The following is a 23,872-nucleotide window of genomic DNA, read 5'->3' as shown; positions in this document are numbered from 1 at the left end:
TTTAAAGCTTTTGTCACCACTTTCAAAGTCCCTCCTCTCCCTCCAAGTCAGGAGATTTTTTTCCTATCAAATTCCTGGGTCCCACTCCAGACCCAGTGAATGACCCTGGGGGGTTGCAGGCTGTGCAGCCAGGAACCTGCATTTTAAACAAACATTCATGCTGCTGAAAGACTGGCTAAAATCTCACTCCTCTGAGTGGTCCCTGGACCAGCAGCATCAGCATCATTGTAGCGTGTTAGAAATGCAGCGTCTCAGGCCTTACCCCTGACTTTGTCCACAAGATTCCCAGAGCGACCCCCACTTTGAAAAGCACTGCTGTATCACACTTGATTGATTTGCCTTTCAGATCTCTCCTGCCCTTCTCTCCAACCTCCTAAAGGATCCTCCCAAAAGACTTCTAGCTCAGGAATCAGGGTTTCATTTCATGAGAAGATAAAGACTCAAGATGCCAAGGTCTGCCTGATGGAAGCTCCAGGGGGAGGAGGTTTCCACGGGTGGATCACAGCAAACCTCCTGCCAGTAAGTGTTGCTTGGTGAGTGTTGGGGCAGAACAGGACTGAGTAGATAAAGAGAAGGAAGAGGCTGCTCTTGAAGAAGCAGGAGGGAAAGAGGGACCTGGTGACAGAAGCTGGGTCATGTTGCCACTCCAGGGAGCTCGGCTTCCCGGGTAGACAGTTTGGGGAGGTTTGTTCTGTTACCCCCATGGACTTAACTAGGATTTAACCCTGGTATCTGGAGAATTTGTTAACCTTGGACAAAGTCAGGGATATTGTTGCTGATGGCTAAAATGACCTCTCAAGGAACTAATCACATTTCTTCATATGTATTTTTATACTTATAGATTTTATATATGTATATATGCTTTGATACTGTGAAGTTTGGTTTCTGTTTAAGACATAAGAGAGCCACAACAAAAAAGCTAAATATAACGTCCTCAAATAGATAGAGACCACACACAACAAAAATGTCATCTTTCAGTAAATAAAAAAAAAAAAAATTTAGCAACCAACATAGAAAACTATTTCCAATATATCTGTAGACAGAGGACCACCTCTGTAATGGAGAGTAAAATTAAAATACTGTTGGCTTTATAGGACCAACTGAAGATGCTTTCAGTGCCGGATTCAACATTACTTATGGACACTGAGTCCATTATTTATGGACATTGAGTTCAGTACAGCAGGAGTACTGAAGTGAGGACCCTGAAGTAAAAGTGAAAAACTCCTGCAAAATGAATAGCAAGCCCCTATCTTCCCTGTAGTCTGTCTTCTGCGGGAGCCTAGAAATTTACATATTACATTTGTATACAGCAAGACACACCTCTCTTGGGGTGGTCTAGGAAAGTCCCTTTGTTTCTCTTCCCTTCATGTTGATCCTCTGTCCTCTTCCCTAAAGCCTGCAGGAGTCAGTTTTAGTCAATCAGGCAACCCGAAACCCCAATACCCCCCACAGTGACCCTGAGACAGATACAGGGCAAATCAAGGCTCCCCTGCCCAGCCTGGGTGTAGGGGTGGGCGGAGGGAGAGGGTTACCTGGGAGGGGTTACCTGACCTGTGTGTTCACATTACCTGCCAGGTACTCGATGACTGCGGCCATGTAGACGGGAGCACCCACGCTGATCCGGTACTTGAACGTCCCTTTCTTCAGGTACCGCATCAGCCTGCCCACCGGGAAGATGACCCCGGCCCTGGCTGAACGCGACAGCTTGGACATTTTCTTCTTCCCGCTCCGGCCCGACATCTTGCCTTAGTTTCCCTCGCAGCTTGCTTTACACGGTGGCCTCCGGGCACTGACTCAATGCTGGAAAGGAAAGATGGCAGGGTGAGGAAGGGTGACTGGCTGATGGCTTGAGAACCGTGGTGCAGCCCCAGGGCACCTGCAACCCACCTGATAGCCCCGGGGAGGTAGCTGAGACCTGGCTGCCACTGCAGGGTGCTGCAGATGGGGAGCTGGGTGTCGGCACGCCCACCCACAAACAACTCCCCTTCCCACCCAGCCAGCCCAGCCTCCGTAGGAGAGGCCACAGAAACTCAGGAGAGGGATACCCGGTGGTTAGTCTCCAACGAAATCCACTTCATGATCTCCAGAACCTATGAACTGGCTACTCAAGCATGTATCTGTGGATACTTTTTAGTTGACCTGTCTTTATACTCAGAAATGTCTTTTCATAAGTAGGCTTCCCTGGTGGTTCAGATGGTAAAGAATATGCCTGCAGTGTAGGAGACACGTGTTCTATCCCTGGGTCAGGAAGATCCCCTGGAGAAGGAAATGGCAACCCACTCCAGTATTCTTGCCTGGAGAATCTCATGGATGGAGGAGCCTAGTGGGTTACAGTCCCTGGGGTTGCAAAGAGCTGGACACAACTGAGCGACTATCACTCACTCATGTGGCCAAAGACACTTTGGAGATGTGATTAAGTGGGAGAGGTGATCCTGGATTATCTGGGTGGGTCTAATGTAATTGCAAGGGTCTTTCTAAGAAGGGAGGGAGATGAGAGGAGCGACAGGCTGACACCAGAAAATGGATTCTCCCCTCAGAGCATCCCAAAGGAACCAGCCCTGCTGACATCTTCATTTTAGCCCACTGGAAATGATCTTGGGACTCCCCTGGTGGTCCGCTGAATAAGAATCCGCCTGTCAATGCAGGGGCTACAGGTTTGCTCCCTGGTCTGGGAAGATCCCACATGCAGAGGAGCAACTAAGCCCATGCGCCACAACTGCTGAGCCCACGAGCCTAGGACTAGCACTTCGAAACCTGAGAGGCCACCGCAACGAGAAGCCCGCTCACTCAAACTACAGAGTAGCCCCTGCTCACGGCAACTAGAGAAAGCCATGTGCAGCAATGAAGCCCCAGCTAGGCAAAGAAATAATAAAATTAATTAAGTTTAAGAAACAAAATGATTTTGGACTTCTGACTTCTAGAACTGTAAAGAGAATAAATTTGTATTGTTCAAAGCCACTAAATTTGGGGGATAACTTGTTACAGCAGCACCAAGCAAACCAATATGGTTCCTCTTTGCCCTGATTTGCTTCTGCCTCTTGTTAATAAATAGTACAAAGTTAATATGGCCATGCCTATCGTAATGGTTAGCTTTGACCCACAACTCAGAGCTGATGTGCACCTTTTAGACGGAAACACTTCTCTAAATTCTCTAGTAATGTAGCATCCTTGCAAACAGAAATATGCCAGAAGAGGCAGTTTTATTGAATATGCTAATGCAGAGTAACAAGCAAATGAAAAACCACAGTGCAACTCAGACTCTTGCTCTTTGGAATGGGGAACCCAGGGTGATTTGGGGGAGGAACTTCAGAATCAGCACAAAGAGGTGACTTCAGTACAATGCATGGAGAGATACGTATATGATTCATTGTCATTTCAGGAAGCTATCTTTAGTGCAAAGATGAAAAATAATTATATACTTCTGAAGAAGCCTTTGTAAGGCTAAAACTAATTCAGAGAATTGTAATAGAGCTTAACCTGTTGGTGGAGAGAGTATTATAACCAAAAAAAAGGAATATAGGCTAGAAAAAGTAAAAGCAAATTACAAACAAGAAGGACCAAAGAAAAGGAAACAGAAGTTTTCTAGGAAAAATGTTAGGGAATCAAACCTCTCTGGCCCAAGGGCAACATTATTTTCAGTGGCCATTTTCTTTGTGGATGGAAAATGAGAAGGTCAAAAATAAAATTGGTTCTACCTGTCGAGACAACACAAATTTTGGCTCGGTCGGTTTGCCAACAGCCAAGATGTCAATGAAAGTAAAAAAAAAATGACAGAAGAAAGTGCTAGATTAACTCATGACTAATATGAAAGATACAGAACTGGGATTTATTTAATCCAGATGGAAGACTGAACATGGAGTTCAATTTTCTAAAGTATCTGATTACTCTGTATGACTGAGAATTTTTATATAAAAACTATGGAATTAGCAACAAAACCCATGCTCAGCACCCTCTTATCTCAGAGGTAAATGATGTAAGTTAGAGGCATTTTTACTACATACATTACATACATTCTTATGTAAGAATGTTATGTTGTTCTTATGTACTTACTGCACTCCTATTTTATGTCATTTTGCCACCGAGAGATGTAGGTATTCATCAAAGTTAAGTACGAGAAAGATGAGCAAATAGCCTAAGAACTTTATCTCTTTCCCAGTAAGGCACAAGGATAAGACAGGATCAATGTTTTTAGAACTTCCACATTTCTGTGCATTTGCTGCAAACAAAAAGAAGCGTAGTCTCTTTAAGAAATGAGTTCTGGAGTTAAAACCCTGTGCAGGTGCATAAAGATGTGTTAGTGTTGGTAACTCCACTAAACCAATTATGTGCTTTTTCCAGTTACTGTAAGTTGGGGGAGGGGGAGGATTAGTAGGTGTGGTTGTCAAGGAAACCACCTGAGAAGCCCATCACAGGAGGATATACTCTATGGCTACAGTACAACGTGCTGATAGTCATAATCTCTCTGACAGAGAGCAAAACCCACGGAGCACAAATGCCACGAGGGCAGGACCCCTTCATCCCCCCAAGCCCAGGACATTTTCTCAGATGGAAACAGACAAAGAATGACTAGGTGTGCATAATAAAGCCACCCAGGGGCTCTCCCAGAATCAGCCAAGTGGAGTCACAAATTGCCCTACAAGTTGGTAATGAGGACTGGCGGTAGAAGAGAAATAGGGGACTTTAGGGAATTGATGCCTAACACATTCATGAAGATAAAATAGCCAAGAAAGGAAAACAAGGGTTAGATCAAACAAAGTAACGTACGAGCTGAACACTATAAAATGTAGGGATCACCCCAAACACTGCATTTTGTATCGAGAATTTCTTCCTTTGATTTCCAGACATGGCAACCCACTCCAGTATTCTTGCCTGAGGAACCTCACGGACAGAGAAGCCTGGTGGCTACAGTCCATGGGGTCGCAAAACAGGACACGACTTGGCGACTAAACAACCAAAGGGCCTTAGAGTTAGGGATGCAGTGCTATTTGAAGTCTAAATGTGAGGCTGACCGTTGCATGTGCTTTAGTAGGACTGGAGAGTCTTTGTGTCTGCAGACCTGTCTTTTTGATAGGAAATGAGTGACCAAAACCAGTTGCCGTGGCCAGGCACAATAATAATCATTTGCATGAACTACAAGTCTCACTACAGGAGGTCCTGATCAGGAGAGTGATATATTCTGCCAACCTCCCGGAAACCCGCACGCTGGAACCTATCTTGGCTGAGAGATGCCCGTGCCACTAGGAAGAACCCTGAGTCAGACCAAGTATGGGCACAGGCGAGATGACTGGCCAGAGTCAACCCAAAACCTAACCCCATCACCACCAAAACCCGAGACAGTGAGCCAAGTGCAGAGCAGTTCTCCTGGCTTCCCTTACCCTGCTGCTCTCCACCCCCTTGCCTATAGTCTTTTGTTTTATCAGTAGCTGTGTCTCCTTGGACAATTCATTTCCAAGGGTTAGACGAGAGCCCACTCTCGGGCCCTGGAAGGGGTCTCCCTCCGGTTGCATGTGCAGGCATTGTGCTGAGTTTAAGCAGCCTAACTCCTGGCCTCGAGGGCTGGGAGGCCCCTGCACAGTGAAAGAATCAGACCACGTCCAGGAATCCTTCGGGGAAGCAGACAGCAGGCTCATGGGAGCTAATAGGTCACACCTGCCGGGACCCATAGATGGAAGGAAGGGTAGAACCTCCTTGGCCCACTTGAGAGAAGACCCTACTTGCCAAATCCCGCTTTGCCCCCCAGCCTGTGCGGGACTCTGCCTAAAGTGGTGAGAAAAGATAACCTTTAACTTTCTTCTTTTCCAGACCACCCCTGACTCTATGCAGGCTTGGTAATACAGGAGTTAGAAGACTTGAATGCAGGTTTCCCTACTCTTGTGAATATGAATCTCTGTGGAGGGGCACTCCTGGAAAGAGAAAAGAACTGGGCAATGTGAAACTTGTTTCACTAGACTAATAATTAAATGTTTACATTTACTTACCTTCTCGAAAACAAGTTCTGTTCTAATTAGGCAGAGCTTAAGGACTATAGTGTGATGTTTGTTTATAGGACTGAAGAAGGAAGATGGCTGGATGAAGCTCTTCCAGTGGTTATACACACTACGTGGGGGACGAGAGGAATGGGAAAGCAGACCAGATACAAGCCAGATCCGCATCATACCTGTCCTTCCACATCTGGAAGACTAAGGTAGGACTACTATATAAAGTCTCATAATGACTTGCAAAGTGGACAGAAGAGTTGTAAGCATGTTAAGTTGAGGGAGGGCAGGAAAATAAAACTCAGGGAAGAGGCAGGGAAAATGAGTGTTGCCTGCTCACTGGCTTTCACCTCTGGGAGCACAGTGGTTGGGAGAACACCACTGGTTTTGTATGTGCTGGGGAAGAGGGCATATCAGACTCTGTTGTTTTAGGATTTATTTTTATGCTTGGGTTTTAAGTCCATAAGAACATGGGTTAGACTTTACAGGTATCACCAGGGACGTCCCTGGTGGCTCAGACGGTAAAAAGCATCTGCCTACAATGCGGGAGACCTGGGTTTGATCCCTGGGTTGGGAAGATCCCCTGGAGAAGGAAATGGCAGCCCACTCCAGTATTGTTGCCTGAAATCACTTTTCATTTTACAGGTATCACAAGGGTAAATATTAAATTGCAGCACTGACTCAGACATGGGCAATAAAAATCACACCAGCCTATTTAAATAACTATTGTATTTCATTGATTTTATGACGCACTTAAATTTTTTTTTAATCTCTAGAAATCAGTATGCATCTTACAATCTATGAGATCATAGATTCAATGAAAGTATTTATGGAGCACTTATTTTTGAACAAGAAACTACATTAGATAGCTGTAAAATATACATGGCCTTTGTCCTCAAATATTTTCCAATGAAGTTGCATGACAGATCATAATAAAGTTTTAAAGATGCTAGAGCCATGGTTCCCAAACTGTGTGCCAAGGGACCGTGGGACAAAACAGCAAATGTTTAAGCTTTCAAGTGGACTTTGGTGATAGTCAACCTCTGGTTGCCTCCACAACCACCAGCTTATTGTGGTTCCACCGGTGGTTCAGGGTAGATTGTACTATCTTCCTTTCGGTGATTCCGTATCTTTGCAAAGCTGAGTTACTGGCTGTTGTGATTAAAAGCAAGTGCGGGGTGAAAATGAATGTGAATGAGAACGGGGTGTTCAATCTGATTCCAAGGTGGGAGAAATCATGTAGTGTCCAATAGGTGTACACTCCCTCTTTCTAACTTATCCCTGGTTATCTAAGAATGGGATGCAATTGTTCTCCTAGTTCATGTGTTATTATTTTTTCAAATGGCTACGAAATTGTTAGGACAGAAATACTTATTAAGTTGTTGAGACTGAACCACTTAATAAATGGAATGGAAGGCTTTTCTTCTGGGTTTTGTGAAAAAAAATGGCCGAGACCCTAAATTCTCTGTGAGCTTATATAAGCTGAAACATATAATTAGGACTTGCTCGGGGTCTCCCTAAAGCAGGGAAAACAAGAAAGTTACATGAGTTATTTAAAATTTTTGAATTTATCTTTAAATTTAATACTTGCACACAACAGTAAAATAAAGTGAAAAGGTAAAGAAGTTTATCATTTTATTTCCACCACTGATTGCATTGAAAACTTTAAATAATATGTTTCAATCCCCATCACCGACTCCATCAACTTTAGGGCTTCCCTGACAGCTCAGTTGGTAAAGGAACGGCTGCAACGCAGGAGACTCCAGTTCGATTCCTGTGTTGGAAGATCTGCTGGAGAAGGGTTAGGGTACCCACTCCAGTATTGCTGGGCTTCCCTTGTGGCTCAGCTGGTAAAGAATCCGCCTGCAATGTGGGAGACCTGGGTTTGATCCCTGGGTTGAAAGATCCCCTGGGGAAGAGAAAGGCTACCCACTCCAGTATTCTGGCCTGGAGAATTCCATGGACTGTATAGTCCATGGGGTCGCAAAGAGTTGAACACGACTGAGCAACTTTCACACACACAACTTTAGATACTGATTCCTGAGCCTTCGCCATGTAAAATGAGGATGTGCGGGCCCCAATCTTTCCTTGGCCCTCACCTCCTGACTTTACTTCCCTATTTCCACCTCTCTCTTCTGTATTTTCCACTATCCCGAATTACAACATGTGCCTAGGTGAAATTTTAAAAATAAATGCCAATGAATAGCATTTACATGAAGGCTTTGTAAACATCGTTCCCATCAGACCTGAGTGGGATGCTGGCATCACACTTCCTTCTCTGTGGTTCAATGCTAGGACACTCCACACACACACCCAAGTTACTACGGGCATACCTCAGAGATATTGTAGGTGTAGCTCCAGAATAACCCTAGAAAGTGAGCCACACGAATTTTTTGGCTTCCCAGCACATAAAAAAGTTATGTTTTCACGTCACTGTGGTCTATTAAGCATGCAATAGCAGTATGTCTTGGGCTTCCCTGTTGGCTCAGACAGTAAAAAATCATCTGCCTGCAATGTGGGAGACCTGGGTTTGATCCCTGGGTTGGGAAGATCCCCTGGAGGAAGGCATGACAACCCACTCCAGTATTCTTGCCTGGAGAATCCCCATGGACAGAGGAGCCTGGCGGGCTACAGTCCACAGGGTCACAAAGAGTCGGACCCAACAGAGCGACCAAGCACACAGCACCAGCAGTATGTTTAAAAATATGTACATACCTTAATTAAAAAATAATTTACTGCTAAAAAGATGCCAAAAACAACTACAACAGAAACATCCAAGGTCATTGATCACAAATCACTGTAACAAAAATAATAATCACGAAAACGTTGGAGATACTGTGAGAATTACTACAATGTGACAGAGGCACACTAAGTACAGCTCCAGTAGACTTGTTCAAGGCAGGGTCGCCACAAAATTTCAATTTGTAAAAAACTGCAGTATTTGCAAAGCACAATAAAATGAGGTATTTGTGTAATTACAGTTGATCCTTGATATATATATATCCTTGTGCAGTAGTTCTTTTTTTTTAAAAAAACAAAACTTTATTTTATATTGAGTATAGCCAGTTAACAATGTTGATTATTTCAGGTGGATAGCAAAGGGACTCAGTCATACATGCACATGTACCCATCCTCCCCCAAACTCCCCTCCCATCCAGGCTGCCACATAACATTGAGCAGAGTTCCATGTGCTATAATGTGTTCTATAAAGTAGGCAGGACACTGCATTAGTGAGTGGTGAACAACTGTTTTGGGGAAACAGGGTTGGGTTGCTGTGAGCCTCTGATCACAACATTTTCATCAACGGATCAATACACAGCCTTGTCTGATGTATGTTTCTGTTCAAAGACACCTTATGTAATATGAATTGTTGATTCACTAACACTGAACTCACGGCCAGCATCAATAACTCTTGCTTGAACAGAGCTTATCTAACACACATATTTTCTACATAAGGCACATCTCAGCCTCCATGCCCTTAGGAACACTAGACATCACTTGAAGACTACGCTTGGGGGTCATTTTGAACAGTGAGGTTACTAACAGAAAGCACAAAACTGAAAAACATGGCACTAAATAGACCACGATGAAGACTCACGTATAAGGCGGAAGATGAAACAAGAAGGCAGAGTGTGGCCTTCCCCTTCTCAGCTGGGAAGGTGTGCAGTGGATGGGTCAGCTTTTCCTGCTCTGTGCATGTCTTTGAATGACTGCGAAAGTGCCACAAGTATTGATTTTTGGCTTACCAATAAATTTCAGTGAGTGGGCAAGTTAGCATATATGGAATCCATGAACAATGAGGGTTGACTGTACTTATCTTTGCTCTTGTTGACAGAAGAGAAATTTGCCTTGGGAGTTCGCTGGTGGCCTAGTGGTTAGGACTCCCGGCTTTCACTGAGATTGACTAGTGCTCTCATGCTCAGTCGTGTCTGACTCTTTGTGATCCTACGGGCTGTTGCCCACCAAGCTCCTCTGTCCATGGGATTTTCCAGGCAAGAATACTGGAGTGGGTTGCCATTTCCTCCTCCAGGGGATCGTCCCGACCCAGGGATCGAACCTGCGTCCCCTGCATTGCAGATGGATTCTTTACTGCTGAGCCCTTGGGGAAGCCTTCACTGTAGGGGGTTTGGGTTTGATCCCTGGTTGGGGCATCACCCAGCTTCTAGGTCACACGGTTGTTTGCAGGGGGCACTTTTTCCCCAGAGACATTGTTCCTGGAGCCCTCTGCCCTGGGCTCCAGGGTGGAGTGGTCATCCTGGGGCTGTCTTCCCAGCTCATCCTGGATGCCATGACTTCCTCCTTATTGGCGTTCTCCCTTGTTTTCCTTTTACCTGCCTCATGTTGCTCTTCAGGGACAGTGCTGAGAGGTAAACTTTTTCTTACACAAATGAAATTGTCCTTATTGAATGATCTTTGGATTATTATTTGGTGCAGTTTCTAGCATCAAAGTCATTTTGCTTCAATGTTTTGAAGCCATTGAGCCATCATTTTTGGCATTCAGTTTTACAGAGAAGTTTGGTAGACCCCAATCCCCCAAGCTTTTAAATTTTCTCTGCATGTTCTAAAACTTTACAAGGATGTGTCTAGGTGTCAGCACTTGATGATAAGCCTGTTCAATCTTAAAATTTTTCAGAACTCCTGGAATTTTTTCCTGTTATGTATTTGATTATTTCCCCCATCTCTTTTATTTCTCCCACTTCTCCCTTTACCTGTCTCTTAATCAGATGTCTGTAAACCAGGACTTGGATCTCCCAGATTGCTCCCCCAAGTCTCAACCTTTTCCTTCTGATTCTCAGGCTTTTAAATTTCTCTCCTCACTCCTTTTCTTCCCATGCAGGATCTTAGTTCCCTCTAGGGAATTGAACCTATGTCCCCTGCAGGAAGTGTGGAGTCCTAACCACTGGGCTGCTAGTCCCCATCTTTTTAATTTTAGTAATCATATTGCTAATTTCTGAGCATTCTTTTTTGTTCTTTGATTGTTCCTTTTTCATAGCATCTTGTTTTTTTTTTTTTATGAATGCACCATGTCTTCCAATCTCCCTGAAACTAGCTGGGGTGTGTTTACATCATCTTCTTTCTCTAAATTATTTAATAATTTAGACTCAGTTCAGTTCAGTCGCTCAGTTCTGTCCGATTCTTTGCAACCCTATAGACTGTGCACGTCAGGCTTTCCTGTACATCACCAACTCCTGGAGTTTACCCAAACTCATGTCCATTGAGTCGGTGATGCCATCCAACCATCTCATCCTCTGTCGTCCCCTTCTCCTGCCTTCAATCTTTCCCAGCATCACGGTCTTTTCAAACGGGTCAGCTCTTCGCATCAGGTGGCCAAAGTATTGAAGCTTCAGCTTCAGCATCAGTCCTTCCAAGAATATTCAGGACTGATCTCCTTTATGATGGACTGGTTGGATCTCCTTGCAGTCCAAGGGACTCTCAAGAGTCTTCTCCAACATCACAGTTCAAAAGCATCAATTCTTCGGCGCTCAGCCTTCTTCACAGTCCAACTCTCACATCCATACATGACCACTGGAAAAACCATAGCCTTGACTAGATGGACTTTGTTGGCAAAGTAATCTCTCTACTTTTTAATATGCTGTCTAGGTTGGTCATAACTTTCCTTCCAAGGAGTAAGCGTCTTTTAATTTCATGGCTGCAATCACCATCTGCAGTGATTTTGGAGCCCCCGAAATAAAGTCTGACACTGTTTCCATGTTTCCCCATCTATTTGCTATGAAGTGATGGGGCTGGATGCCATGATCTTCGTTTTCTGAATGTTGAGCTTTAAGCCAACTTTTTCACTCTCCTCTTTCACTTTCATCAAGAGACTCTTTAGTTCTTCTTCACTTTCTACCATAAGGGTGGTGTCATCTGAGGTTTTCGACTCAGTCGTCCCATTTATTTCATCTTTCTTTTTCATGTTGGCTTTCCTACCATGTCTGGTGATCTTTGGGCATGCATTCATATTTAAGAATGAAAGACATGGTTGCTTACTACAGGCAGACAGAAAAGCTTTCCACAGCTATTGTTTGGCAGGCACTGTTCCTGTTTGGGACCTCAGGGTACATGCATGGGGCATGCCAACTAGCAGGCATCATCTTAGGATGCCTGGTTAGGAACTGAGAGCCCTCTAATGCCAGAATGAGAGTTTTACTTGGTGGAGCCATACCCATCCTCCAGATTCTAGATCTGCTCTGCAGTTGTTCAGTTTCTTTAGAGAAGAAACCTCAGATCGTCAGTTTGGAGGATAAATGCCAGGTTGACAGAAGCCCTACTCGGAGTAGGGGAGGGAGAGAGACACATTCACCTAGCTGTTCTGGAGACAGACCTTCAATGACTTTCCATTTTCCATCCTGCCCAACTTCAGGGCAGCTCCCTCCTCCTTTTATTCTTAGCTGTGGCTCTTTCTGTGATGCCATCTACATTTCTATGTGCTTTCAGTCACAGAAAAAAATTTGCTGAAATCTCCCTCCCATTTGCGGATGACCATCACCAGCCCCCACTGCTTGGCTGCGAAGGGCTTATTTTCTTTGTACATCTTTTACCATTATTTTTGTGGGCTCCAGAGGAAAAGCTCATGTGCTCTAGGAAAGCTCAGGTGCTCAGAGTCCATCACTTAGGACTGGAAATCAAAAGTGTCATTTTAATTTAACATCTTAACAAACATCACTTGGGAATTAGCCTAGATATGAGTATACCAGTAAAGAGAAAAAGCTCAAGAGTTTTGTGATTAAGAATGGCATATTGAAAAATTCAGATTTACTTTCATCACCAGGTGAGTCAGTGGAAACTAACTGGTCCTGAGACAACTGAGGAATATAAAATTTCTTATCAAGACATTGTAGGAGACTCAGACTTCCCTAGCAGTCCAGTGGTTAAGACTTTATTTTCTGTCGCAAGGAGCTTGGGTTTGATCCCTGGTCAGGGAGCTCAGATCCCACATGCCTCTCGGCCAAAACCTCAAAACATAAAACAGAAGCAATACTGTAATAACTTCAGCGTGCTAAGTCACTTCAGTCACATTCGACTGTTTTGACCCCATGGATTGTAGTCCACCAGGCTCCTCTGTCCATGGGATGCTCCAGGCAAAAATACTGGAGTGGGTTGCCATGCCCTCCTCTAGGGGATCTTCCCAACCCAGGGATTGAATCCGTGTCTCTTATGTCTCCCACACAGGAAGGCAGGTTCTTTATCAGTAGGGCCACCTGGGAAGGCCAGTAAATTCAGTAAAGATTTTAAAAACTATCCACATCAAAAAGAAAGATTGTATAAGACTCACTAGTAGAATTAGATTCAGTGTGTCTGTATTTGCATAATTGTAGCATATGGAATTCCTATAAACAATATTTAAAACTATACTGTAATCCCAGATGGGAGGAGTGGAAGGAAAGAAAACATCCTAAGCAAGCATTTGCCCTTATTAAAATGAATTGCTCTTGGTGAGAAACAGCAAACTTTACTTAATACACTGACTACCTTCATGAAAAGATAAAATAATCTGGTTTCTTTAGAACAATGTGTGTGCTGTGTGCTTATTCACTCAGTTGTGTCCGACTCTTTGCAACCCTCTGTCCATGAGGATTCTCCAGGCAAGAATACTGGAGTGGGTTGCCATGCCCTCCTTCAGGGGATCTTCCCAACCCAGGGATCGAATTCAGGTCTCCCGCACTGCAGGGGGATTCTTTACCAGCTGAGCTCCCAGGGAAGCTCTTTTTAGACCAGTATCTTTCTTTAATTTAAATAAGTTCTTTCTCAAGCATAAATAGCTGATCGAGAGTAAACTAAGTTTCATGCCCCAACTTCTTGAAGTTTTTATTATATACAAGCTGATGAGGAACAAGACAAAGTAGCCAACTGGCAAGATGGCCTGTTAGCAGCCGCCAGCAATTCTGATTTAAATGACCACTTTTTCTGCCTCTGAGCTTCAGCAAACCGTCTTTTAAAAAAAGACAGCACTCTGCATTTGAGATTGGCAGCAATGATTACAGGCCAGTGTGTCACAGGTGTAGTTTGATTGGGCTGATGAGCCACCTTGACGAAGGATCTAGACTATCAAGATAGTTTATTTTAAATACTCTTTTGAGGTCATTCCCTTCAGAAGTATATAAATCAAAATGCTTTTATACATACATTATTTTAAATCTAGAACTAAGAGGTCTTCTCTCTTTTGAATGATAGAAATAAATTTAAAAACAAACTTCTGTAACGTTTATAATCATGAAATTCACAGTGTCATCCCCTAATGGATTCGTTTTAAAATTGCTGAAATTTATTCAATTTATTCATCTTCAGTTCCCATGATATTTCCCTAATCTGTCGTACTGTGCTTCAGAATATTTTCTATTGTAAATATTTATGAAAAAACAAAGCAGATCCTGCAATAAGCATCTTTACTTTGTCATTTCAAAACTATCCTTTGGGAGAATAAAATGTGATGAAATAAAATTAGGTAGGACATAAGGGAATTCAATGTAAATACATTAACTGTATGTAGAAATATGTTTTTAAAGGGTAGGAAAAAAAAATTCCAGTCTCATACCTGATAAAATTCTAACATATTTCAGTGTGTTACCATAAGTACTGTATTAAAATAATAGTAGTTTATTAGTATTATTTTGTAGCTGTAAAAACCATTTTCAGTAGAGCTAGCTAAATCACTTGCTCTATTACACTTCCATTTATGAACTCCAAGGGCAAATCATTATTGCACAAGTAATACTTTCCAAACCATTTTCTTCCAAGGCCACCTCTAAGTGAATGAGAAGAGTCAATAATTTTATCGTCATATATGTTAAAGCGCATTAACAATTTATAATGTAAAGAGCTATATCAAATGCAATTTCATCAGGATGACACGGATCAAATTAACTAAATTAACCAACCACGAACGTTAGAACCAAGCATTAACCCAATTTATTTAAATTATACTATCGGATTACAAATCAGTCCTGTTTCAAAAAGCATTTCAAGTCATGTCCTGGAATAATCTGGCGGGAAAATCAACTGCCAGCACATTCTTTCTAATTCAGAGGCAGAAGATATGCGGCTGTCTGAGACATTTTAGAAGGGATGGAGAGCAGAGCGTGGGATGGAGCCGATGTGGAGTGGACTTAGGTTATCTGCTGCTACTGTAGTACATGGTGACTTTTTTTTTTAAGATTTTTTTTCTGATGTGGACCATTTTTAAAGTAAAAATCTGTTACAACATTGTTTCTGGTTTTTTGGTCATGAGGCATGTGGGATCCTAGCTCCTTAACCAGGGATGGAACCTGTACCCCCTGCATTGGAAGGCAAAGTTTTAACCACTGGACCACCAGGAAGCCCCGAGTCTTATACAATCTCTGGATAAGAAATTTTATATTCCTCAATTATCTCTGGTGACTCTTAAAACATTTTGTCTTCATTGAACCAGAGTTAAGGATTTTTTTCTTTCCTTTCTTCTTTGTTATTAGCCTTCTGTTTCTTTCTAACATAAATACATTTGGCCACCTATGGTATTAATTAGATGAGAAATGAGTATACATGAATGAATAAAAATACTTTGAATTCTCTTTGATTCTGAGTTAGTAACACATCCCAGAAGAAAATGAACCAGTTTGCCTTCCTGAATCTATTTATTCACAGAAAACATAATAAAAGAAAACCCTTCACTGGGTCCAGCCTGGTTTTGTCTTTTTGCTCTTTTGAGAATTAACAAATCAGAACAGTGGGCATGCTACTCTGTTTCCTTAAAATCGAGTAGTTTCAGATTAACAGAGAGGTGTTTTGTTATTACAGTGACCTGTCCTTGCAGGGGACTAGCTTTGAACCCAGATGAGCTGCTCAGTGGGAGGGAAGGGGATGTAGCCTCCTTTGGTGGTGGGTAAGTGGACCAGTCCGTCAGTGAGTGGGCTGCAGCCCCTTGTGCTGCCTGACCCACCAGGGGCTTCCAGAGACATCCAATGCTGCTGGGCCACTGAGGATACAGGTGGCGCCACTTGCGGGCTCTCACGGCTACAACAGACTGCATGCTGAGCAGAGGCAGCTGTCCTGGAGCCCCTCCTCCTCCACCCCTCCCCCTGCCTGCCTCTCCCCACCTTGTGTTCCTTACGGTCAGTCCTCAGGCAGTGGTTACCTTGTGGGCAACAGTGGCTGGGGGACTGTTGCTTCGGTTCTATGTTGGTGACAGGCAGTGTTGCTCCCTGGTTAAAGTGGTGAGTGTCCCCCATAGTCTGGGGCCCTGGCAGGTTGTATCATCTGCAACAGTAAGGAGATTGCCAGCCATACGGTGCCATTCCATCTGCGGGCGGAACAAGCTAGACCTCAGTGTGCATTATGGCGGGGCTATGGAAGGATTCCAGGTCTGCATCGACCAGCTGTGGCCCTCGGGCAAATCAGTTGATTTTTCAGAACCTTTCACTCAAACGAAAAATCTTTCAGAATATATATAACACACAGAAAGAGGGGGAGTTATGCAGATTGAAATGGGGAAGGCCTGGGAAGCTTGGCGGCTTGGTCCCCACTCTTTATTGTCTTGGGCCTCCAAGGAACTCTGGGCCTGTGGTACTCCACTGGAGAACCATGGTGCTAGCGGACCTCTGAGGTCCTTTCTGACCTAAAAGTTGCTGCTACTCTAGGAAGATGCTTAAAATGTCACTTCTTCTGACCCCCCACCCCCATCTGTTACTTTATTCCTAGAAATGGAACAATCGGGTAGAATTAAATCATATGCTGGTGATCTTTCCTTTGAAGTCACTATTCCATCACCCATGATAGCCACAGAAAAGAAAACGCAGGCCTGAAAAACTTTACTGAGTTTTACGGCTCGTTTCTTTTCCACCCCAAGACAATGATCTATACTGTTTATTAAAGAATAGCCAGGGCTGAAAATCCAGTTTAGAAGCAGGGGCAGTGCTTGAGTGAATGACTACCTTACTGAAATTCTGGAAGACGGTTGATTTGGAAGTTTAGCGCTCTGGTGGGGAACCCAGTGAATTATCGTCTGATCTAAAAGTTTATGTGGTATGAGCTACTGGAACTTACCTCTAGTCTACCACCACTATTTACTGTTATGCTTTTGTTGAACAGTGAAGACAGCAAAAATACAAGTTAACACAGTTCTGTGTATGAACCATTACTGAGGCCAGACCAGTGAACACAGGGCCTGGGTTTTCCCAGAAAGTTTTATTTCATTCTATTAGATTTTTATCCTGTTGTCATGGAAATAACCACATTTAGGCATCGAAACTGTATCATCAGGACTACTTCTCATACCCAGAAATGACCTTCAAATCTTTGGTCAGACCACGTGTTGCAATTTTGACCTAAACTATACTATTGCTGTACTTAATTCTTGTGGCATCACAGAATCAGCTGAAATAAACATCCCTGTACGAGGCTGGTGGTCCTATGCCTGTTTCCATACACGTTCTGTCAAAGCATGGGAATTTTGACTTGAAATACTTACTCCATTCCAAGTCGAAATTGGCAATGCCAGTCAAATAAATCGGGCAAAGTATGATGGATGGTGAGATGGATAAATGAACAGTAAGGGCTTCAGAGAAACCACCAAATTTATCTTATTTAATACTTCATGACAAAGACAGTTTAAAGTACAGTGTGATGTGGTTCAATCTGATGCTCTTTATCTTTTATTGACACAGTCAGGTAAAATAGTGACATAAAGAAGAGTTTTAACAGAAAATTTGCGTACAATAACATTAAAAAACTTTACAAAGAACATAATCTGAGAATCAGTGGAGTGCTGGTACCGCCTGTTCTCTCCGCGCACACAGGAGGATGTGGTTGGTGGAGTGAGACTGCCTGCGTGGGAGTCCTAAGTCCACCACCCACCAGTTGCGCCGTGACCTTGGGCACATTTTAGCCTCTCTTTTCTGCAAGATGGGTATAACAACAGTACCTGTCTTTAGGGCTGTTGTAAGAATGAAACTCACCGATTCATATAAACTGCTTGGAACAGTTACCTGGCAGGCAGGAAGGCATTTAATAAACATGAGCTATTATGACTTATTTCCACAAAAGAAAGTTTTAGAGACTATTTTTATAGAATGCAGGCTAACATTTTAATTCAAAAGTGACTATTATAATAGTACAGTGCTGGATGTGTGTATAACATGAGGCTTAAAACTCAGCGATGTCTTTCTGCTTCTCTCATTGCTCTTAGGAGGCAATGTGAAGGGGTGGAAAGGAAACAGTCCTGGGAGAACACCAAGAGCCACATGCTCTGTGGGAATGCTCTTGTTTCCCTCAAGACCTGGTACCTTGGGCCCGTCTCGTTCTAATCTCATATTCCCATCTTCCATCTTCCTGGGAATTCACAAGCATCACAATGTTAGACCCATAAGATCTCACAACATCATAACCTAAGGCTGAAAAGGACCTGAGTGATTAGTCATTTAGACCCCCTCCCCAATTTTTGCCACAATAAAACGAGGGGTGGTGGTCACTGAACAACTTGTCCATGGCTACAGTCTGTGTGAGACCAGACCAAGTCCCCTCACCCCCACTTCTGGAACCCTGGTCTGGGGCTGTTTCTCATACCCTTTGTTGTATGTTTCATCCCCATTGGCACCTTGCATAGTATTTTGGGGTTCCTTTTGTAATATTTGGGGAGAGGGAATGGATCACCTTCTCAAACACTTTTCCCTCCAACCTACTTCCCAGTTCATATCTCATTGAGTATCCAGAGGAAAATCAATCCCCATCCTTGTTTCCACCACACTCCTTTCCATTTTTATCTATTTTTAAGTTGGTTTTTTTTTTTTTTTTGACATGGGCCATTTTTAAAAAGTCTTTATTGAATTTGTTACAATTTTGCTTCTGTTTTATTTTGTTTTTGTTTTTTTTTTGCCCTGAGGCATGTGGGATGTTAGCTCCCAGACCAGGGATCGAACCCACACCCCCTGCATTGGAAGGCGAAGTCTTAACCACTGGACCACCAGGGAAGTGCCCCCTACATTCCTTTTCAAAATGACATTTTCCAATACCACTGTTAGGACTCATGTCCTCATTTTTTCCTTCTACCTCTAACTTAAGGTATGCCTAGAATCATAGTCTATGGGGTCGCACAGAGTCGGACACGACTGAAGTGACTTAGCAGCAGCAGAATCATAGCGATGAAAGCAACTGTGACCTGTTCATTTAGTTCACTCCCCAGCCTGCACCTGGGCAGGCAGGACAGGCCAGGATTCAGCCTGTGAGGGAATGTACATCATCACGCAGAAGAAAGAGGAGGTGCCAGCTAGAGCCTGGCATCTACATTAGGCTTCCTTCTCCTGCCTGTTTCTTTTCCCTCTTTCTCTCCAATCCTGGTACATTCTCTGTGAAGCCTTGCCCAAGCCCTCCCTTCCAGCTTAGAATTCTTTTCTCCCTTTAAAAATTGTTGTAGCATTTAAATTATGGCTTTTATTACATATTATCAATCACTTTGAAATTAATTGTGTTTAGCTATCCAAGCAACATACAGATTAATCCAAGTTGTAAAATTTCAAATATTATAACAATGGTTACGGACAGGTATGATTAATATGACTAAACTCCTCCACAATCCCTTTAATTCTTGTCTCTCTTAGTGGGTGTCTTATTCTACACCTTTCCTATCCATTTATGTATGCATTTTTACTTATACAAATTCATGGTTTTATTTTGTTTTCATCAAAGTGGTACCATTCAATATATATTGTTTTACAATTTGCTTTTTTCATTAATAATAAGTCTCAATGACCTTTCTGTCTCAGTATATATAGGTATACTTCATTCTTTTTAACCATTTCCTAATTTCCAAGAAGATGTACAGAGTTTATTCAGCCATTCTCTACTGATGGCCATTAGGTTTCTTCAATTTCAAAATTACCAAACCTCTGCCATGGAAGGGAATAACATAATATGTGTACACGTCTGCCTGCTTCTCTACGATATATACTGAGAAATGGAATTGCTGGGTCATAGAATGTGCACATTATTAATTTTAACGCTGCCAAACTACCCTCCAAATAGGCTATATCAATTTACACACCTGTCAGCAGTATATAAAAGTACCCATTTTCCATTAGTTTGCCAATCTTAATCTCCTTTCCCCTTCTTTTACCTTCATATATATTTTATTTCCTAGGTTTGGGGGTGTAAGCGCTCTGAAAGCAGGGTCTAGGATCTCCTCATATTTGGAATCCTTCCCCCATCCAGTGGGGTTTAATAACCGGTACTTCACAAATGCTTGTTGAATGCTCTCTAACCATAAGTTTTCCGTTCACCTCTGGTTAATACACACTTCTCAAGAGCATTTACCAAGATAGCATCTAACTTTGAGAATGAAAAAAATTCTAAGAAAGTTGGTGGTTGTTTTTTTTTTTTTTTTTTTTGCACATACCTCCTCCTTGAACAAGTTACAGATATCTTTCATTTTAAGTTGTCTAAGACAGGATTCTCTCCCGCCTTGCTGGCAGGAAGCAGTGAAAACAGACCTGGTTATCTCAGACAATAGCTAGCAGGGTGTCCCACACGCTGGGAAACAGGAGACCAAAGGCGCCTCAAAACCCCCGGGAACTAGACAAGACGGAATGGTGAGGGAGCAGGGTCACAGTCTTTGGAACATTCTGGATACAAGAAGGTAAATTCTTTTACAGGGTTTTGAAATAGAGGAAACCATTAATAATGTCCAAAGTATGGCAGTAAATGGATCTGGGTGAGGAGGAACTGTGACAGGGTAGGAAAAACCAGAGTGAGAACTGGGCTTATTTTTAAAGGAAATGTGGATACAGGAAATAAGGGTTTTAAAGGTGTGAATTACGTGATTCAAGAGAAACTTCCCTCCAAGCAGTGCCTATATTTATTTATATGATAATCTTGAGCTAAAGCAATTCTAAAAACCGACTAGTGAAGTTCAAAATCTTGGTGTTCTGAACATTAATTTGAAAATAAGAAGAATTTTACAAGGGGTAAGAGATAGCTTTCAGCTAAAGGTGAACTCATTGAGAATTACATGTAACTTGGTTTGCGTTTCACAAAGGAACTGCTCCTAAATAAGAAACAACATACAGGAAGACACATGTTCGCTCTTAATAGTGTTTCTTTTTCTCCCACCTAATGAACCGTTTCAATAGCAACTGCGCAGCCCAGCGAGGGTACAATTGCATTTCGACACAAAAACAAATGAAAAAAATGAGGAAGTCGTTTGCTGTGCTGGGCCGATTGGGGAATGGGCCCCTGAGGTCTCAGGGGGCTTAGACCTAGGCCAGGTTTTGAATTCCCCTGGGCTGGAGAAAGGCTAGAAAGGCTAATACTTTAGTTCATTAGCGCTGTTGGAAAACCCAAACTGCCTTTAGCCTACCATCAGGGCTTCGGGGCTGTGGTTGCCGATGCACCCCCTTAAAATACACAGGGACCCGCGCTGTGGTTTCTCAGCCTATCCTCGTCTCTTTCATCCCTTGCCCACCCTGGGGCCATTGCCAATAAACCCAGCAGTGACCAGGATTAATTCAAGTCCGCGGCGGCCGATTTCAGGCCAGGAATAATCAGGGTCTGGAAACGACTGGAACAGGAGGCGCGTTTGGGCCTTTAGAAGCTCAGTGCCCTGGCCGTGGTTGTGCGGAACAAAGAGGGCAGGAGCGGAGGGCGCCCCCAGGAGGAAAGGTGGGGAAGGACACCCGCGGGCGAATTCTGGAGGCGGGCGAGGCTGGAACTGGGGTGCTCCTGGAGAGCGGGCTGGGCGCCCGGGGAGGCAGGGCTGGTCCCCGCCCCGCGCGCGATTCGCTCCGCATCTGGCGCCCGGCGCAGCCCTTTCCTGAGTCGTAGACACTTTACTTTTATTCCTTTTCACCCTAATTATTATTATTATTTTCCCGCGCAAAGCGGGAACCTGGGACTGCCCAAGCGAGCGGCAGAGGGGCCGCCATTTCCCGGGGAAAGCGCAGCGCGCGCGTCGGCACCGGGCGCCCCGGAAAGGAAACCGGAGGGGAGTGCCCGGCCCCGAACCCTCCTCCGCACCGGCCCGGGGCTCGCAGCCGCCCGCGGCGCCCCGCTCACCGCGCGGCAGCCCCAGACCCTAGCCCCCGGGGCCCGCGTCCCCGGCCTGACCTTCTCTGGCGCGGCCCGTCCCCGGACCCCGGTCTCTTCCCTCCACCCGGCGCCTCCGCGCCCCTTCCATTGTCAGCCCGGAGCACCCGGCGCCCGACCTGGGCACCCTCGGAGGCCCCCAGAGCGGCCTTGCCGGGGCTCTCTCGGCCCCTGCGCAGACCACCGCCCCCGGACTAGCCCTCCTCTGCAGCCGGGCGCCTCCCTTCTCCCCCTCTGCGCCCCCAACTCCGCATCCCCAGGAGCCCTCCGCTCCCTCGAGTCCAGCGTCGCCCGGGGCCGGCGGCTGGACCCCGCATCCCTTCTCCTCCCTCCCTCGTTGCCCAAGATGCCCCCGGTTCCTCGCCGGCCCCAGGAATTTTACCGCTTCTTTAGCAATCCCCCCCCCCCCCTTTATTTCCCGAGAAGGCAAGTTGGGCAGCTTGATTTATTAATTTTTCTTTTTCTTTTTTTTTTGCGGGAAGGATCGGCTCTCCGGGGAGCGCCCGCAGGGGCTGGGCAGCGGGGAGGGGCAGGGGGTTTCTCCGGCCCCTGCACTGCCCCCGCGGCGCGTTTTGTTTCCAGACCCCGAAGCCCCCTGAACAATAATGCCACCGCCATGGCGGGCTCACCTGGTGCTGCGCCGCCTGCTCCGGGCGCCCGGTGCCCTCCGCGCGCCGCTTCCCGGGCGCAGGTTCGGCCGGCGCGGCGCCGGTGCCGGGCAGGACTCTTTGCCTTTCTTTGGGTTCTATCTGTGCGTGTCAATGGCGGCAAGCGGCAGTTCTCCGGGCCGCGGATAGTAGCGGGGGGAGGAGGAGGAGGGAGAAGGGATTGCTCCTTCTCCACATAACCACCTCTAGGAGGAGTCGCTCAGCCTCATCCCCCGCCAGCCCAGGCTCCGCGACGGGTCCGGGGCTTTCGGTGGGGCTTGATGAGCTATTGTCCTTCAGGAGCATTAATGATGAAACCGCGCGGCCTCCGCTTAGCTGGCGGATCCGCTGGATGCGCTGAAGGCTACTTGCTAAGATGAGGCTTCCCCCAGAGCTGGTGATTGAGGCGCTATGGTCTCGATCCAGAGTCTCCTGTTAGCGGGATCCACCTTTGGTGGAGGAAGGTGGCGTGGGCGTTCATCTGGTAGTCCTGGGGAAAGCCTTAGAAGGTGAAAGGGAAAAATGCCATTTTCCAATGTCTCGTGTCCTTAAAGAATAATAAAGAATAATAAATACATTAACGATTGTGTCCACCACTGGGACGATAGCGTTGGGTGGCCACAGCCACGAGAACTAAGACTTTATATCCATGTCTGCCTTTTAGCTTTTTATAAATTAAGATAGAATCCAGTGTTGCATATTCTTTGGAGTAGCAGATGTATGTTTTCATGGGTAAGACTGTGTGCATGGACATAATTTTTAGTTCAGTTGCTTTTACAGGGTGTTAATTTGTATTTTTGGTAGGTATTAAGACTAGCAGGAGGCTATTGTCTTAAAGACCAATTACTATTAGTTTCTGGGAAAAAAACATTTATGGGGGTGTGGTGGACAATATCAGGTGTGAAAATGGAATTTATTGTAGTTCTGTTCTACTGGAAGCCAGTTCTGTCCTTTGTATTATGTTAGCTAGGGCTCCATGGCTAGGGGGGTTGAGTCAAAGGAATTTGTTTATTTCAGTGGGAAAAGCTAACTTGCTATGGGCCATCCTTGTTTCCTCTGATCTCCCGCTCTTGGTAAGTCAAAGGACTGACAAAAGGAGAGGCAAATTTTTGATGTCTTCACAAAAGAGAAACCCACAGGAAAACACAGTTCTCCAACACTGGCCAAATGGATGCATTTCAAAGCCTCTTCCATTTGGTAATA

The 23,872-nt window shown here is 44.6% G+C and overlaps 1 protein-coding gene across 2 annotated transcripts in view; it reads right to left on the bottom strand.

Moving 5' to 3' along the window:
• The window catches only part of MACROH2A2 (macroH2A.2 histone), a 52,993-nt gene extending 30,017 nt beyond the window's left edge, over positions 1-22,976 (bottom strand). The window contains exons 1-2 of one of the 2 annotated variants that reach the window (XM_070782288.1): positions 22,652-22,976; positions 1,569-1,800 (exon numbers count right to left, since the gene is read on the bottom strand). In XM_070782288.1, coding sequence (XP_070638389.1) covers positions 1,569-1,740 — 172 coding nt within the window. In that variant the 5' untranslated portion in view covers positions 1,741-1,800; positions 22,652-22,976. The remainder of the gene's footprint in view (positions 1-1,568; positions 1,801-22,651) is intronic. The other variant, XM_019954061.2, reaches the window with a different exon arrangement.
• Positions 22,977-23,872: the final 896 nt, after the last annotated feature.

This window comes from Bos indicus, chromosome 28 (genome assembly GCF_029378745.1).
Source record: "Bos indicus isolate NIAB-ARS_2022 breed Sahiwal x Tharparkar chromosome 28, NIAB-ARS_B.indTharparkar_mat_pri_1.0, whole genome shotgun sequence".
NCBI lineage: Eukaryota > Metazoa > Chordata > Mammalia > Artiodactyla > Bovidae > Bos > Bos indicus.
The sequence above is the reverse complement of the archived record's forward strand: the minus strand, read 5'-3'. Positions and strand labels throughout refer to the sequence as shown.